Below are 13,612 nucleotides of genomic sequence, written 5' to 3' on the forward strand. Positions count from 1 at the left end.
TCCCACCCTCGCCCCTCGCCCTCCTAGGTAATTGAATCCGTGCCCACCCTCCTGTACTCCCAGTCGCAATTACAGAGTTCGTTAGACACTCGTCATGTACCTGTAAGGCCCTTCCGCTCCTATTTCCCGTCTCCGCTTCCGCCTCCGCGTCGCCGGAGGAGGGTGCCTTATCGGTACGTGTGCAGTGTTTCAGCAGCCCTTAGTCCTCGATCCACGGCAGCCCAACCGAGAATGAGGAGGTCATTCGACGCAAGGATCCGGTAGAATCTGCTGCCAGCCGAGCTGGGGCTGTTGCACCCATATGGCGGACCATGAGCTTCTCCGTACTGCGTCCTCACCCGCATCTACACCCCCTTCATCCTCTCCCTCCTCTTGTCTCGTCGCCTCTTTCTTCTCCTCTCCTCTCTTCCCTTCTCTTCCATCCCCCGGCGCAACGTATGCTTCCCCGTCTGGGGCTGGGACGGCCCACCTTAGTTGACTTGGTTTCCGCAGAGCAGGCACTTGATCCGCTCCGTCCAGATCTTCTCTCCTCCCACGACATTGGGTCGCAGATCCCGGATCTCGACCAATGGCGGGCCTATGTCTGCCGTCTTGAGCGTTGCCTCGAACAAGCCTTCCCATGGCCGCGCGATCTCTCCGTTCGCCTCGGCAGCGCCTTTCTTCCGTGGCCTACCTGGCTTGCGCCCCGACGCCGATTTGCTGGAGCCGGCCGGCTTGCTCGGCGTGTCTGTGGTGGTGGCGGTGATCTCGCTCGTAGCTCGCTGCTGTTGTTGCTCCTGTTGCTGTTGCTGTTGCTGCTGCTGCTGCTGCTGCTGCTGCTGCTGTTGTTGTTGTTGTTGTTGTTGCTGTTGTGATGGTTGGTCGGCCGCGGTTCGCACGGGAAGGGAATCCTCAGGCGCTGCCTGAGCATCTTCATCGTCGGTTGCTGCGGGCCTGGCTTCGACCTTGTCTTTCGTCCCGACGTGGACCGCGTCTGACGGTGCAGCCTCGGACTTCACGTCAATCGACTGTTCCGCGGCACCCTCCGCGCCCGCCTCGGAGGGGCTTAACGGGCGCTTGCCCTCGTCGCCCGTCTCCTCTTTCTTCGTGGCTACCGGCGCCAGCTGTGGTTTATCGGTGCCCAGCCGCTTGTACACCGTCCTGAGCACGTCGTCGATGATGCATTGTTCGTGCATCCACTTCTTGCAGGGCTCCGTCGTGCACCCTATGAGCAGCTTGTCCGGGTTCCCGGGTGTGTTGCAACTGCACACTAGCTCGACACTCTGGGAAGCGGAAAAGGGCGGTTGTCAGTAAAATAAAGCGAGGTTTGAAACCGGGGAGGCAACGGCAGGAGCCGAGGGGCAGCATACCGAAAGCTCGTATGTCCTGACGTCAAACGCCTGTCTCCAGTACAGCGCGTTCTGTATCTCCTCATCGTTCTCCTCGAACCATTGCTTCACCTGTGCCTGCGACGTGACGGAAACTACATTGATGATGTCCACTGCGCCAACTTGTCAGAGCGTCTTGCTCGGTTCGGCCATGCGCCGGCGCGGCCAAGGGTTGCTTACTGTGGTTGGAAGCGACCAACTCGTTCATGCCGTGGTACGGCTGCCGGCCCTGGATGATCTTCTTGCCGTCGTGCGTGCCTTGTGGTAACTCGTCGGGCCAGTACATCCAGTAGACTCGCGCGTAGACGTGGTGCTCGTCGCTGGCGCGGATTTCCAAGATGCGCGCAACCCAGTCGTCGTCCGACTTCTTCCGGTACTGAATCGGCTCATTGTTGTTGACGGCCTTCTGGCGCTCAATGCTCGAGTCGTTCGCGACGTAGATGAAGCCTTCGCTGAAGTACTTGATCCCGTTGACTGCGCGCCAAGGTAACGCGGCAGGTCAGCCCCACATGGCCGGATACTGGCGCCGCCCGAGCGCAGAGGCGACGAGGCGGGAAGAGAACTTACGAACGAAGCTGTTATATCTCGTCATGTCTGTCCATTTCTTGGCGGGGTCGACCTGGTAAAAGAGGTCCATGGTCTCGTGCGTCTTGAATTTGCCGGTGGGAGCGAAGGGCGACAACTGCAGGTTGATCCTCTGCGCTGCGTCCTCCTCGTCGCCGCTCTCGGTGCGCCGTCGCTTCTTCTTCTTCTGCTCTTTATCCTTGGGGTCGACGATCTTGATGGTGAACGGGCATTCGGCGCGGTTGTCCTCGGGCTCGACCCTGGGTCGCTTGCGCGCAGACGCCATGGTTGCGTGAGTGTTGTTTGTTGGAAAAAAAAAGGGGGGGTGGGAGGAGGAGGATGCGCTGCGCTTAGGCGAATCGCTGTTGGTCTCGCGCGTGGGTGTGGCGGATACAGGATGGAACTAGCGCTTGATGATGGGCGCGCTGAACAAATGCGTGGGTGTGAGGGCGGTGGTGGCGATGGTGGTGGCGATGGTGGTTGTGCGAAGCTTCCGGAGATGAGCCAGCTTCGCGAGAGGAGTTGCCGGGGGTGAGGTGCGGAAGCGCGGGCAGCAAAGAGGCCACTGCGGTGGCTGGGAGATGGCCGAAGAGAGGGAGTCAAGACGGCCTAAATCGGTGCGACGCGGGTGCTTGCGACGTCAGAAGGCAGTCGCGGCCTTCGCATGACCTTCCCTCAACCGTTGCCGTGTAGGCGAGCGATGCTTCTGTGCCAATGGGCAATGGCAATCAGACCGTTGCTCGTTCTCCGTCGCGACGAAGATGTCAGCAAAATTTCCCGGAAGCCCTTCCACCAACCGGGGCCGTGCAGAGAAAACAAGTGCACCAGCCACGTGATCTCGAGATGAGGAGAAGGTTGGGTGGGGGGGTGCGCGGTGATGGAGTCCCGCGTCAAGATCTAAGCCAACTAGCTAAATTGGCATCTGCAATTCTTCTTACTTTGCGTACTAGTTTGCAGTGAAGCTTGCGATTTTTTTTTTTTTGGAAAAAAAAAACCTTAGCTTAGTTACGGAGTATCATAGTTCATTCAATCCGGATTCCAAAAGGCTATTATTCGACCAGCATCCATCATCCACTCGCCAACTTTACACGACCACTTTCTTCCCATTCACCAATGAAGCGACCCGGCTACGTAGAGCTATTATTCCCCGTCTACGAGGCATTTAACGGTAGTGTGGTATCCCGGTTTAGTAGCAGAATCATGGTCATCGCGAAGTTGTGGTCATGAAATTGATATAGATTGGGCATCGCGCTCTGAGCATACAAGAGGCTGGTTCAAGGTAAGGGCTACCAGAGGACGGATCGACGACCAGGCGGCGCCGATGTTAAGCGAACTCTTAATCCCAAGATTTCCAGCACATCATTTTTGTGTTGTAACCCGTCATTGTCACTCTTCGCTCCATAGCACATCCGTTACATAACAGGGATGGTATTTTTGATAGTCTCAAAGGGCCATTAGTGAACAGAATCAACGGACGACACAACGAAACACCGTCGCTATGCAAAAGAACTGCGATAAAAGAATACAGTACTCGAAAAAAAAATTTCCACAGATCATTGAATGAGGCCCACGTCCGGCGACCATTACCGATCCGTCTCCTCGTCGTAGGCGTCCAGAATCGCCCTGCTTTCCTGGTCGCTCTCGATCTCCCCGTTCTGCGCGACCTTAAAGCCCTCAATCACCTCGGCCAGCTTCTCCCCCTCGCGCCGGCCCCTCTCGACCTTGATGGACCAGATCATGGGCGCCGGTAGCCCGACGAGCGCAGCGAGGAACCAAAAGGCCGGCCGGATCTCGCCCGAGGCGTCGATGATGGCGCCGACGATGGCCGGTCCGAACACGCTCGACCCTTTGTCGGTGATGGCGTACAGCGCGTAGAAGGCGGCCTCGGAGCCGGGCGGGATCAGCTCGCCGTAGAGCGAGCGGCAGTAGCCGCTCAGGCCGCCCAGCACGAAGCCGTAGACGGCCGCCAGCGGGTACATCTCCCAGGGCTGCTGCAGGCCGAAGACGCCCCAGTTGCGGACAAGGGGCAGGTAGCCCAGCAGGCCGTAGAGCGGGATGAGCTCGAAGAGGCCGATGCAGGCGAGGATGGTTTGCGGGGCCTGCAGGCTGAGCTGGCGCGAGATGTAGGACCACGAGAAGGCGCCCGCGATGCCGGCTGTGGTCGAGATGACGTTAATCATGCCGAGCGCCCAGGGCTCCATGTGCAGCTGCGTCTTGGCAAAGAGGATGGCGGTTGAGGAGGTGGTGGCGATGGCGTCCGAGAGGAGGAACCAGCCGCCGAGGAAGAGCATGATGTCGACCAGCCGGCGGGCGAGCTGAACGGTGCGGAAGAGGGACCTCCAGGCGTAGAGCGTGTACGAGAGGAAGGCGCGGATGCCACTGCTGCGGGATGCTGCCGGTAAGGGGGGCCCGGGTCGCGGGCGGAGCCACATGGCTGCCGGGACGGTGAAGACGGCCCACCAGGCGCCGATGATGAAGAGGACGACGCGCTGGGACCAGGTCGTGTTCTTCATCTGGACCAGGACGAAGATGGCGACGCACTGCAGGAACAAGCCGGCCATGTACCCGATTCCGATGCCCTTGGCCGAGATCTGCGTCGACAGGTTGAGCTCATGCGAGGTGAGCTCCTCGCGCGTCCGCACTCGGGTCATGACGTATCCGTCCTCTAGGGTGTCCCTCGACAACAAGGCCGCCGTCGAGTCGGCTAGTGTGCCCTCGTCCTCGGTGCTTACGTGGTGCTGCGGCCCCTGGCCGTTGGACGACGACGACAGCAGGTTGGCCTCTTGCCGGGTGACCTCCGGGTGGTGCCGAACAAGGAGCGGCAGGAAGGAGTTGAGAAGGACAAATGAGGCGCCAAAGGAGGTGTTGGATACGATGGCGAGAAACGCGCCAAAGAGATAGAGATTCGACGAGACAAAGATGTAGAGCATGACGGAGATGCTGCCGGTCCAGGCGAAGGCGAGCAGCAACTTCTTGCGGTAGTTGCCGTGGTCGGCTGCGCAGCTGATGCTAACCACCAGCAGTGCCTGGATCAGGACGCTTACGCTGAACGTGTACATGGCGAAGCTCGCCGTGTTGATCTCCATACCGAGGACATAGACAATGCATTGTCCGCCCTCGCCGCCGGTCTTGTCCGAGCTGGACCCGCATGGAGTCTTTCGGTCCGAGAGGAGAACGCCGTTCTCTCTGGCTAGGGTTTCTAGGAGAATGGGGATGAAAGAGCCTAGATGCAGTCAGTTTTCCTGTGCCTCGGGTTGACGGTGTGCAATTAAAACGGGGCACCCCGGTGCCCGCAGGGTGTGGAGTTCTGATTGAGAGCAACAGGTGCCCGGAGTAAGCACGTACTGATTCCTACAAACCATCCCGTTAGCTCATGATATCATGCAGCGACCGCCGTCAAACGTCGCCTTCATCATTCACCCGGGAAAACCACTGACCGCAGATTACATAGACCTCAGCGGCGAAAGCGTAGGCATACCAGCCGGCGAGTTCCTTCGAGCTGGTGGGGCGCGTGTCGTCTCCGGAGTAGCGCGGCGGCGGCGGCGGCGCGCCAGTGCTGCTACTGCTGCTGCTGCTGCCGCCGCCGCCGCCGCCGTCACTCCTGCTGCGGCTGTGGCGCATGATGCCGAAGTCTTCCAGCGACCCGGTGCTCGACCGCTCGTCGTCGGCCTCGAAGGATGATGAGTGAGAGAGAAAGGATTGCTTTGACAGCTGCGAGAACCGGGAAACGAGGCGCGGTGTGAGCGGCGGGCGCTCGGGCTCGTTCCGGGCGGCCATCGATCCCGCCTACCTGGACTTGTGTTAGCGCTGCCCGCTTCTGGCAGGCACCCACTGCACAACAAACAGCCAACTGGAACTGGCGGCGCACAGATCAACCTGGCACCCCTCCTGGGAAACGGGGGCGCAACCGAGTGCAGCACGAGGTCGGCGCCGAGGTGCGCACACCTGAAAGAGCAGGAGCGAGGGCACCTTCAGCCCACCACTCAGGCGGCCGTCTTTTTTAGCAAGACAAACGTCTTGCCTTTCAGCTTCGCCCAACGCCCGGCCGGTGTGCCCAGCTGGCTGCACTATCTAGCTCCGAGGATTTCCCGTCCGAGTCTTGACACCAATCTTTCCGAGATATTGGCTGCTTGGGACAATCGATCAGGCGTCAGGTTCAATCGCTAATTAACGTCTGATCGCGTACTTCGAACAGAGTTCCTTCGCAAACCGAATCGTGGGCCAGCACGGAAACTGTGATTCCAAGAATTCGGTGAGCCAGATTGCGAGGAAATCGACTGTGTTGCGGGGTGGGCCACCTACTGTACGGACGTACTTCTTGTGGTTTCATGTTCGGTTCCTCAGTCGGGGATCTGAGTGCTCTTCTGCTTGTCTGCTCGCCCTGCCTCCTAGTTTTTGTTGTCGAAGACACTCGACGTCCAGACCGGATGTCGTCGCCAGGATCGATCCTCAGTTATTTAATGCAGTTCCCCCGGCATCCGGGTTACATGTTGGTTAAGCTCTCTCCACCCTGTGAACGGGGCTGGTTGCGCGAATCCGGGGACCAGAGTGGTTGGGTGTGCTGATCACGGGCCGCTCTAAGGCAGTTGCCGACTGCCTTGTCCAAGATCTTGCGCCTCGTGATCTCGGATGTGTGTGCAGCGTAGTGGTGTAGCAATCTCTACAACACCAGAACCGAACACCTGCTACCTTTTTTAGAACGGCCGCGTAGTCACGGAAGAAAGCGGGGAATTGGATGTATGTGTGTACAGGTTTAGTGCCAGATCGGTGATCAGTCTCCCTGGCCCATATTGCTTCTTTTATTTTCTACGGCTCGCAAGCTTCAAGATCCGAATAACTCTCAGCTCAGCCGTGCCCATGATGACCGTTTCCAATCCTTCCCAAAGCAGGCTTTGCGTGACCAACGACCGCCAGGATGGTGGCGATCTCGACGGCATGCTTGTGTGGCACAGTTCTTGCGGGCCCCCCTTGCGACCTTGCTGCGCCGATTGCCTAGCGGCTAACCCGGAATCAGACGGGCTCACCGACCACGACGCTGGGCACAGCGGCTTCTCTTCTCGGACGTGGCCGCCCAAAACACGCCACACCGTCTTGCTTCTGGTATTAGCGCGCACCCTTGGTGTCTCACGAACCACCCTAGACTACGGATACAGACTTGGTTTCGTTTCCGAAATCAGAATCCGATTTACAGCCCCTGCCAAGTCGTCTTCGAGGGAAGCAAGCTGTGCAATCTAACTAGCGGAGACCGCAGCGGTAGAATGAAGATCATGACGCAGGTACCTCCGTAGGAGAGCCGGGCCAAATGCCGGCTGCGACAAATTCCCGAATACTACAGTACGGATACACGAGTACAAAAAACGGTCCATGGCGACTCCTCTGATCCCCTCGGTTGGTGGTATCAAACGTGAAAAGACAGAAACAAAAAAAATCCACCCCCAATCAGCAGCAGCAGCAGCAGCAGCAACGCCCTTTCTCCCAGCACTTAGTTCTTCTTCGCAAACACGGCAAAGAGCTTCTTCTTCAGCTTGTCCGCCAGCCCGACCGGCGCCGTCAGTCCCTCGCCGCTGGCGCCGCTGGCGCCGTCGGCCTCCTCCGACTTCTTGGTAACATGGCGCTCGTTGCCGGCACCGCCTCGGCCCACGTGGTAGTCGGCGTTGTCCTGGCTCGGTCGCACGGCGGCCTCGGGCACGAGGTCCCTGTCCAAGCGTGTGCCTTGCTTCTGTCCCGCGTCGCCAATATTTGCCGCGCCTATTCCCGGTTGAATGGAAGGGGGGGAAAGAGAGGGATAAGTTAGCTCGGCGATGAATCGTGGAGTAGCTGGGGGTGCCCGTTGTTCTTATCGCGAGACGAGGCTTGGCATGCGTTCCATGTGGGGGTGGCTTCCGTGCGTGTGGCCCGGTTGTGATAACGCGGTTCGCAACCTCTGACCACCAACTCTGACGATGGAGAGAAACTGGAGGCGAGGCTCCGAGATGGTTTCGTCCGCCCGTAGGGTATGATCGGATGGGAGGACGGCAAGGAGAAACCACCGGAAGGCGGCGAGTCATACATACCTCCGCGACCAGTACTAAAAGCCCCATCTCCATGGCTCCCCTCCGCACCAACGCGAACCACCTCTCCGTCGACGTATTTCGTGTCGTCAGGATTGATATTGCCCGCGCCGCCGCGGCCGTGGGAAACTTCGGGAGCCGCCATGCTGAGCTCTCCTTTGGTTGGCGTTGAACAGAGGATTTCCGGCTCGAAAGTGCCTAGTTTTCTAGCTCGGTGCGGCGGATGGTTCAGCGAGTGTTTAGGACGACGTCACTTGAGGAAGGGAAAAAAGCGGCCGCAGATATAGCAGGCGAGACGCGCTCTATTAATTATGCAATTCAGCCGCACGCAGAGCTCAGTTGATCGCGCAAGATTGCCAACTCCAGCTGGACCTGGAAGTTGGATTGGTAAGTCAGCATCAGCTCTGTCATGATACTTCCTCACATTGTGCCTCAGGACTGATAACAAGCAGGAGATAACGATAAGGCGAGGCCTGCCAAGACCTACGTGCAGGCATTCGTTCTTTCGGGTCCCTGGGCATTAACCAAATAGGGTATAAGACAATATTCCAATATCCGGTACCTATTCGCTGACCCCCACGGCTACTGCTGGTTCCCAGCCATGGCAACCTTGGCAAACAGGCCACTCTGGTTCGTAGGCGAGCTGTTCCAGTTTAATTTGTCCAAGGACGCTGTGAACAAATTCGCTCCTCGAATGACAAGTGATTGACCGAGAGACAACGTCTTCTGATCTGCAAGCTACATTACCTTACGTCGGAGGTTAGGTATGCATGTATTCCGTACAGCGTTAGGCATTTGTTACTCTGGTACTCCGTACTGTATATATAATTAGGCTTACTCGCTAAAGCACTCAGAGACCGAGGACAAACTCAATTACGTACCGGATTCACGCATCGACGATAAGTCTCGTCTTCACCTTGCGTACTTGCGTTTTGCATACCGTCCAACGTCTCTCCTTCTCTCAGTCAAGAATCTTCAAGCTTTACATCAACAGGACAGCTTGATGGCAAAAGGGAAAGGGGAGAAGAAATGAGTGAAATGAAACCCAGTCTGAATGTCACGGAATCGGAAATCGGTGAGAGATGGCCTCGACATGTTCTCCTGGAATCTATCGAATCGTCGGTCAAATGAGGGACAAATCTAGACAGGCCGATGGTCTGCCTTGATCCACAACCCTGAGGCTAACGGCAAGGAAACCTGCGCCGCGCCTCCGCACAAGGCGTCTGTGTAACTGCTGATTTTGGTATTGGGGATCGGTTACATCGACCACGGAGTGATTATATCTGATCTGAAAGCTCAAAGGTTGCACCTAAAAATTCGACTAGAACAACCATTCCCGGATTCTTTTTGCACGCGGGATCTGCCTGTGCAGTATCCCAGAGATTGGACTTCGAGAACGAAAAAAGGGGGGAGACTTTCAAGTGCGTACAATCGCAGGTGGCTTCTAAGCCAGTTACCTACCTAATCACATTTATAGCTTTGCCTCCCTCGCGGGGCTAAACTCAACCTTGTTCGTGCAGGTCCCAACGCCCTCCAACTCGACCTCGACGACATCCCCATCTTTCAACCACACTTGGGGGTTCCTGCCCATGCCGACACCTTGAGGCCTGATGCGTTAAAGAATCAGCAAGCCAGCCCCGACTGAATCAACAAATCGGAGAAGAAGAGAAGAGAAACCAGGAAAGAACATGAAAAGGATGGGGACCGGATGGTAATGGACAAAAACGAGCAGGAAATGCTAAGAGGAAGGCCAGTGAGCAAGGAGGGAGGGAAGGGAGGAGACACTCACGTCCCGGTAAAGATAAGATCTCCCGGCATCAGCGTCGTCCCCTGGCTCAGGAACGCGATGGTCTTGGCCACGCCAAAGATCATGTCCGCGGTCGTGCTCTCCTGCATGGTCTGGCCGTTGACCCGCGTGCGGATGGCCAGCGCCTGGGGGTCCTGGATGACGGAGCGGCTCACGATACCGGGGCCCCAGGGCGCCCAGCCGTCGAAGCCCTTGCCCAGGGACCACTGCCCGCCGCCGAACTTGAGCTGCCAGTCGCGGTGCGACACGTCGTTGCCGACCGCGTAGCCGAGCACGTAGTCGAGCGCGCGCGACTCGGGCACGTCGGAGCACGGCTTGCCGATGACGGCCACCAGCTCGCACTCGTAGTCGAGGCCGGTGTGCTGCTGGGCCATGGGATGGACGGGGATCGGATCCGATGGCCCGGTCAGGGAGGTCGCGGGTTTATACTGGCGACGGCGTCAGGTATCGATGTGGCGGAGACGTGCATATCAAGTTCCCGGAGGGGCTGCTGGGTAAGTTACTTACGAAGACGACGGGGTATTGGGGGATGGGCATCTTGGACTGTTTACATCTCCGTCAGCCCCTCTTATCGTTCCGCTGCAGCCAGTAAAACAACACAGAGAACTGCGCCCGCCCGCACTCACCTCCTTTGCGTGGGCCGCATAGTTAAGCCCGAGGCACCTCACCGTCCGGACGTCCTCGGGGGCCAGGGGGGCCAGAAGCGTCCGGATGTCCACGACCTGGTCGGTGACGTCGTGCTTGCCAAAGATGTCGCCCTTGATGATGCGGGCTTGGCGTGCTTTGCTGATATCCGTAACGCCGCGGGGCAAGATGGCATCGCCATAGTAGGTGCGGCCGTCCCGGGCCAAGAAGCGGACGAGGCGCTGTAGGCCGGTTAGGAGATCTCCCGATTATTGGCACGATATTATTTGAAACCGAAGACAACTGATGAGCCTCATGCCGTCCGTACACTGTATGTATGTATGTACATACATACATACAGAACAATGTACGCACATGTCATAAGAGCGAAAGCTGGTAGTGGAGGAACTTACAGAGAATGAAGGCATGACTAACTGGTAGCTGGTTGCTATATCGGGTGGGAGCGGTGAAAAGCTAAGAGATAGCTCGATTGCGAGTCTCACAATGCAAGATCCTGACTGCTTGTTGAGACTTGAGACCGAGTTAAGCCGATGGCGGAGATATCTCGCCGTCAGCAGGGCGTGCCTCGGTGGTTACTCCCCTGTAACTTTTGTGGAGAAGCCGCGCATCGCTCCACACTGGCAGCGAAGCTCGGGCGCTCGTCACCGGGGTCATGTTACGGCGAAATAAGCTTCCGCTGCGGATGAATTCTTCCACCAGCCATCGGTTGTTATAACAAGACTCGCGGCAATAGTTCTCTCATCTAGCAACCAATCCACTGAAGATCTATCATGCCGATACCGTTGACTTCCCGATACGTACATACCAAGTACATACGTCGGAATTATAGCCTGAGCCAAGAGGGCGTGGAAGTAGTTAAGAGTAACAGAGGGATAACAGCACATGCACACCAGTTGGCCGTAAGCACGTCATTGGTCTGTGGTAAGCAAATGTATATTAAACAGGTCTAGGAAAGTGGTCGTTCTCGTTGACTCTGCCAGCTGCACCCTCAATGCCGTCCACGGGCATATTAAGATTCTCTCTTTTCTATAACTTACCCGGTGGAGAAGCCAAGTCATTGGAGCTTTGCCGACCTATACCCAAGCGTTACCTCACAGCGCAAAAGTAAAGAAATCTCCACGCCAACGCGCAACACTCTTGATAATCATCAAGCTAGACAAGTCTGGGTGTAGTTTTTTCAATTTTTCTTTCAGGTCGATGTTTAGAGATGGGATCAGAGTCATGCACAAGCTGGGCATGCCGCAAGACGTAAACTTCCTGAAAAGGTCAAGGCGGGATCGATACCTAGTATCCGTAGGCAACAATGCCTTTGAACAACATTGGAGATAATTGAAGATATGCACAAAACACCTTAGCGGAAGTTGTTGAGGAAGCATCATATCTCTTCGGAAACGGGAATCAGTAAAAGGGACGAATTCGTTTCGGCCCCCCATGCGCATAGTATACACAGTAGGCCCGGCCCGGCTGGTTCGGTGGTGGGTCCCACAGCGCAGCGGGCCGGTCTTCTGCATAGGGGTCCGGAATACCGAGGCTGTGTGACGCGCATATTTTTGGCGTCTTTCTCGAACTGACCACTCTTCGCATACTACACCTCTGGCACTCACACAAATCGCAATGCGTCTGTCGGGACTCCAGAAGGAAGTGCTTGCCCTCTACCGGCAATGCATTCGCGAATGCCGCAAAAAGCCCGAGGCAAACCGCAAACACTTCCAAGCTTTTGCCAGGTATATAATGCTCCTACCAGCGACGTGCCAGACAGTGTCAGTGCTGACGAACAAGCAGAAGAGAGTTTGAAAAGAACATTAAAATTGACAAGCGTGACTTTGCCGCGGTCGAATTCCTTCTCCGAAAGGGCAGGCGCCAGCTCGAGATATACTCGTCACCGGGAGTCAAAGACATCAAATGAGCACCGGATTGCTCCTTCCACGAGAAGCTTCCATCCTAGGCAACAATGGACCCCCATGGGCGCGAGACACGCATAGAGACTGCTTACCAAGTCCTCTCGCCGCAGGATGAGAAATGCTGTTGTCTCTAGCTGGTCTCCGTTTTCATTTCATTCCTTGCGTGGCGATGAACGGCCTCGTCACGACCCGCATCTTGTTACAACTTCGATCCCCATCTACTTCAGCCTCCGCTTTCTTCGCTTTACACAGTCTTCCAAGCACCTCATCGCAAATCTGATCACTCCCATTTCCACTCCGATAACGCACCATTCTTCCGGAACAGGTCTCCATGCTCTCAGATCTGCCGAGCTCGCGTGATTGCCTCACGTCACGCCCGTGTCCGTCACGGCGGCCCTCGTCGGCTCGGGACAGGTTAGCAAACTGCAGCAACGTCTCAAGAGAAAATTCGAGGGTCAATCTCTATGACATTCAAAGCGCACAACGCGGCGCCACATAGGGGCATCCTTCAGAGAGAGGTTACTCCTCATTCCGCGATTCTGCCCGATGGTCCCCCCCCCCCCCCCCCCCCCCCCCCCCCCCCCCCCCCCCCCCCCCCCCCCCCACCCCCTCCCGGCATAACTGATGAACCTCGACCAGACGACAAGTAGGCAGTGCCACATATCTGGTTAGCTCGGTCAATGGGGTTACGTTCAGGCCGGTACCTGCCCAAGTAGCTCCTGGGCAGAGCCGGCCACAACAATGGTGACGAAGGCAGCGAACTCCCGCACCAATGATCACGACGCCCACAGCCGATGTCCAGTGTCGCCCCTCCTCCAAGGCCATAGGTCGTTGTGTAACATCGTCCGGGGTACTCACGGAGTACCACCATACTTCATCGGTTCACACCTAGCGTCAGGGCTGCGCATTGCAACGCCGCTGGAACGGCGACCTCAACAAGCCCTCCTCCTCGTCTCTCGGCCGTCAATACATAAAGACGCCGCTATCAACGCGCAATAACCAGATCAAGATCTGGGGATGCATGTCTTATCGACCGCGCAGAGTACGAGTCAAGTATCAAACTTGCCGCCTTCTGGTAGATGCGCTAGTCCCCAGCGATCGAGAGGTCCAGGAGACATTTTGGCGGAAGCCGAAGCTCCGAAACCATCCCTTGAGCATCCCCAAGTCAGAGCTGGTCAAGTAACAGCCGGATGTGAAAGTTATTCCAAGACGCGGGCAACGCTCTTGTTTCGGAGCTGCCCAACTCGTTCCCTCTTCAGGAGCACATTCTGATGATTG

General features: G+C 57.1%; 7 protein-coding genes across 7 annotated transcripts; 2 read left to right on the top strand and 5 right to left on the bottom strand.

Moving 5' to 3' along the window:
- Positions 1-470: 470 nt before the first annotated feature.
- P884DRAFT_204433 (uncharacterized protein) lies at positions 471-2,217 on the bottom strand (the record flags this gene model as incomplete). The annotated part of the gene is made up of 4 exons (XM_069438578.1): positions 471-1,262; positions 1,350-1,480; positions 1,548-1,841; positions 1,935-2,217. The coding sequence occupies 4 exons, from the start codon at positions 2,215-2,217 to the stop codon at positions 471-473; spliced, it is 1,500 nt and encodes a 499-aa protein (XP_069296180.1).
- Positions 2,218-3,152: 935 nt separating this feature from the next.
- P884DRAFT_261486 (autophagy-related protein 22-like protein) lies at positions 3,153-5,454 on the bottom strand. Its single transcript, XM_069441561.1, has one exon. The coding sequence runs from the start codon at positions 5,015-5,017 to the stop codon at positions 3,515-3,517; it is 1,503 nt and encodes a 500-aa protein (XP_069296181.1). The 5' UTR covers positions 5,018-5,454; the 3' UTR covers positions 3,153-3,514.
- Positions 5,112-5,872, bottom strand: P884DRAFT_40146 (uncharacterized protein). The gene is made up of 3 exons (XM_069445871.1): positions 5,800-5,872; positions 5,277-5,717; positions 5,112-5,154 (listed from the first exon to the last, which is right to left on the bottom strand). Exon 2 carries the CDS (start codon positions 5,706-5,708, stop codon positions 5,328-5,330), a length of 381 nt encoding a protein of 126 aa, XP_069296182.1. The 5' UTR covers positions 5,709-5,717; positions 5,800-5,872; the 3' UTR covers positions 5,112-5,154; positions 5,277-5,327.
- A 361-nt stretch (positions 5,873-6,233) lies between these two features.
- Positions 6,234-6,655, top strand: P884DRAFT_261488 (uncharacterized protein). The gene has a single exon (XM_069441562.1). The coding sequence runs from the start codon at positions 6,260-6,262 to the stop codon at positions 6,494-6,496; it is 237 nt and encodes a 78-aa protein (XP_069296183.1). The 5' UTR covers positions 6,234-6,259; the 3' UTR covers positions 6,497-6,655.
- Positions 6,656-7,413: 758 nt separating this feature from the next.
- On the bottom strand, positions 7,414-8,126 carry P884DRAFT_301069 (uncharacterized protein; the record flags this gene model as incomplete). Its single annotated transcript, XM_069444828.1, has 2 exons — positions 7,414-7,679; positions 7,985-8,126. 2 exons carry the CDS (start codon positions 8,124-8,126, stop codon positions 7,414-7,416), a joined length of 408 nt encoding a protein of 135 aa, XP_069296184.1.
- Positions 8,127-9,214: 1,088 nt separating this feature from the next.
- On the bottom strand, positions 9,215-10,987 carry P884DRAFT_246390 (Fumarylacetoacetase-like protein). Its single transcript, XM_069440462.1, has 5 exons — positions 10,826-10,987; positions 10,415-10,654; positions 10,296-10,331; positions 9,771-10,216; positions 9,215-9,588 (listed from the first exon to the last, which is right to left on the bottom strand). The coding sequence occupies exons 1-5, from the start codon at positions 10,838-10,840 to the stop codon at positions 9,453-9,455; spliced, it is 873 nt and encodes a 290-aa protein (XP_069296185.1). The 5' UTR covers positions 10,841-10,987; the 3' UTR covers positions 9,215-9,452.
- A 1,060-nt stretch (positions 10,988-12,047) lies between these two features.
- P884DRAFT_301071 (complex 1 protein-domain-containing protein) lies at positions 12,048-12,339 on the top strand (the record flags this gene model as incomplete). The annotated part of the gene is made up of 2 exons (XM_069444829.1): positions 12,048-12,157; positions 12,216-12,339. The coding sequence occupies 2 exons, from the start codon at positions 12,048-12,050 to the stop codon at positions 12,337-12,339; spliced, it is 234 nt and encodes a 77-aa protein (XP_069296186.1).
- Between the last annotated feature and the right edge of the window lie 1,273 nt (positions 12,340-13,612).

The sequence above is a fragment of the Thermothelomyces heterothallicus genome (assembly GCF_042370625.1).
Source record: "Thermothelomyces heterothallicus CBS 202.75 unplaced genomic scaffold P884_scaffold_17, whole genome shotgun sequence".
In the NCBI taxonomy this organism is placed as follows: domain Eukaryota; kingdom Fungi; phylum Ascomycota; class Sordariomycetes; order Sordariales; family Chaetomiaceae; genus Thermothelomyces; species Thermothelomyces heterothallicus.